General features: G+C 58.9%; 1 protein-coding gene across 1 annotated transcript; it reads left to right on the forward strand.

Moving 5' to 3' along the window:
• Window positions 1-136: 136 nt before the first annotated feature.
• VOLCADRAFT_101308 (uncharacterized protein) lies at window positions 137-1001 on the forward strand (the record flags this gene model as incomplete). Its single annotated transcript, XM_002959740.1, has 2 exons — window positions 137-602; window positions 982-1001. The coding sequence occupies 2 exons, from the start codon at window positions 137-139 to the stop codon at window positions 999-1001; spliced, it is 486 nt and encodes a 161-aa protein (XP_002959786.1).
• Between the last annotated feature and the right edge of the window lie 230 nt (window positions 1002-1231).

The following is a 1231-nucleotide window of genomic DNA, read 5'->3' on the forward strand; positions in this document are numbered from 1 at the left end:
ACTCACACACAGGCCTTACAGACAAACACCCGCATCTGTGTACGACTGTACAATTTATGGGAAATGACAATAAGATCACAAAACGAACCTGCCGACTACCCGCACGTCGCCGGCGGGCGGAGCTGGAGGTCGAAAGATGGGCGGCGGTGACGGGGTGATGGGCGGGTACTCCGGCGCGTGGGGGGGCGCGGGGGGGACGGCATCCCCCACAGGTGCCCGAGGCGGCGGTGAAGCGGGTGGTGGCGACCGTGAGGGGGGTGAGCGTGGCAGGGGTGAGGGTGGTGGTGGTGAGGGGGGAGGTGGTGCCGAGCGTGGTGGTGGTGGTGGCGGTGAGCGTGGTGGCGGAGAAGGCGGCGGCGGCGGTGGTGGTGGAGGCGAGGGTGGTGGAGGTGATGGTGGTGGTGGTGGCCGTGGCGGGGGTGATGGCGGTGAGCGTGGCGGGGGTGAGGGTGGTGGTGGTGGCGAGGGTGGTGGTGGAGCTGGGTTTCGGGGTGATGGTGATAGGGGTGGAGGGAGGTTGGGGGGCGGTGGCGATTGTGGCGGTGGCGGTGGAGACCTAAACACTCGGATGTGGGGCGGAGGCAGGCGGCTCATCGGGGGTGGTGGGGGTGGTAAAGGCGGTGGCGGCCTCCGTTTGCCCACCACTTGGGCTTCGCTCTGTCGCGATGTGGCCATCAATAGGAGAACCATGCTCAGGCTAGCAAATGGGAGACCTAGAAACATAAATTGAGGACGGTTGCTCTTCGCCCTCATCATGATCGGCAGTGCAACTAAGGGAAAGTGGAGTTACCAAAGCGCTGTTGCTGGTTTTGTCTGCGGCCTATCGGCGCTGGGTGGCCTTTGTGCAATACTACGTATATACTAACATGAAAGCCATCAGGACTCTCGATGCTGCAAGAGTCCCGGCGGCGTGTAGTCTCAGCACCTGAGCATCGCGACGGTACAATGTGACTATGAGTGACTCTAATCCCTCTGCACCAGAAGGTGGTTATGGAAATTAACCACATAAAGTATCTATATCTCTAGGAATGTCCTCATATTCGTTATGGACTTGTGAGGAAATGAGGTAATTGTACGGGTGGTGGTCAAACATCTTTGACCAACGGGCAAAAAATGCGGCATTCAGATGGATCTCATATATGGCGAAGGTTGAGCAAAGTACTCCCCCCTTAGGTATCACGGTTATGTAGTAGATAGCATGGTAACCGCACTGGCTTGCTGGGATCCTCTA

Source organism: Volvox carteri, assembly GCF_000143455.1.
Source record: "Volvox carteri f. nagariensis unplaced genomic scaffold VOLCAscaffold_666, whole genome shotgun sequence".
Taxonomy (NCBI): domain Eukaryota; kingdom Viridiplantae; phylum Chlorophyta; class Chlorophyceae; order Chlamydomonadales; family Volvocaceae; genus Volvox; species Volvox carteri.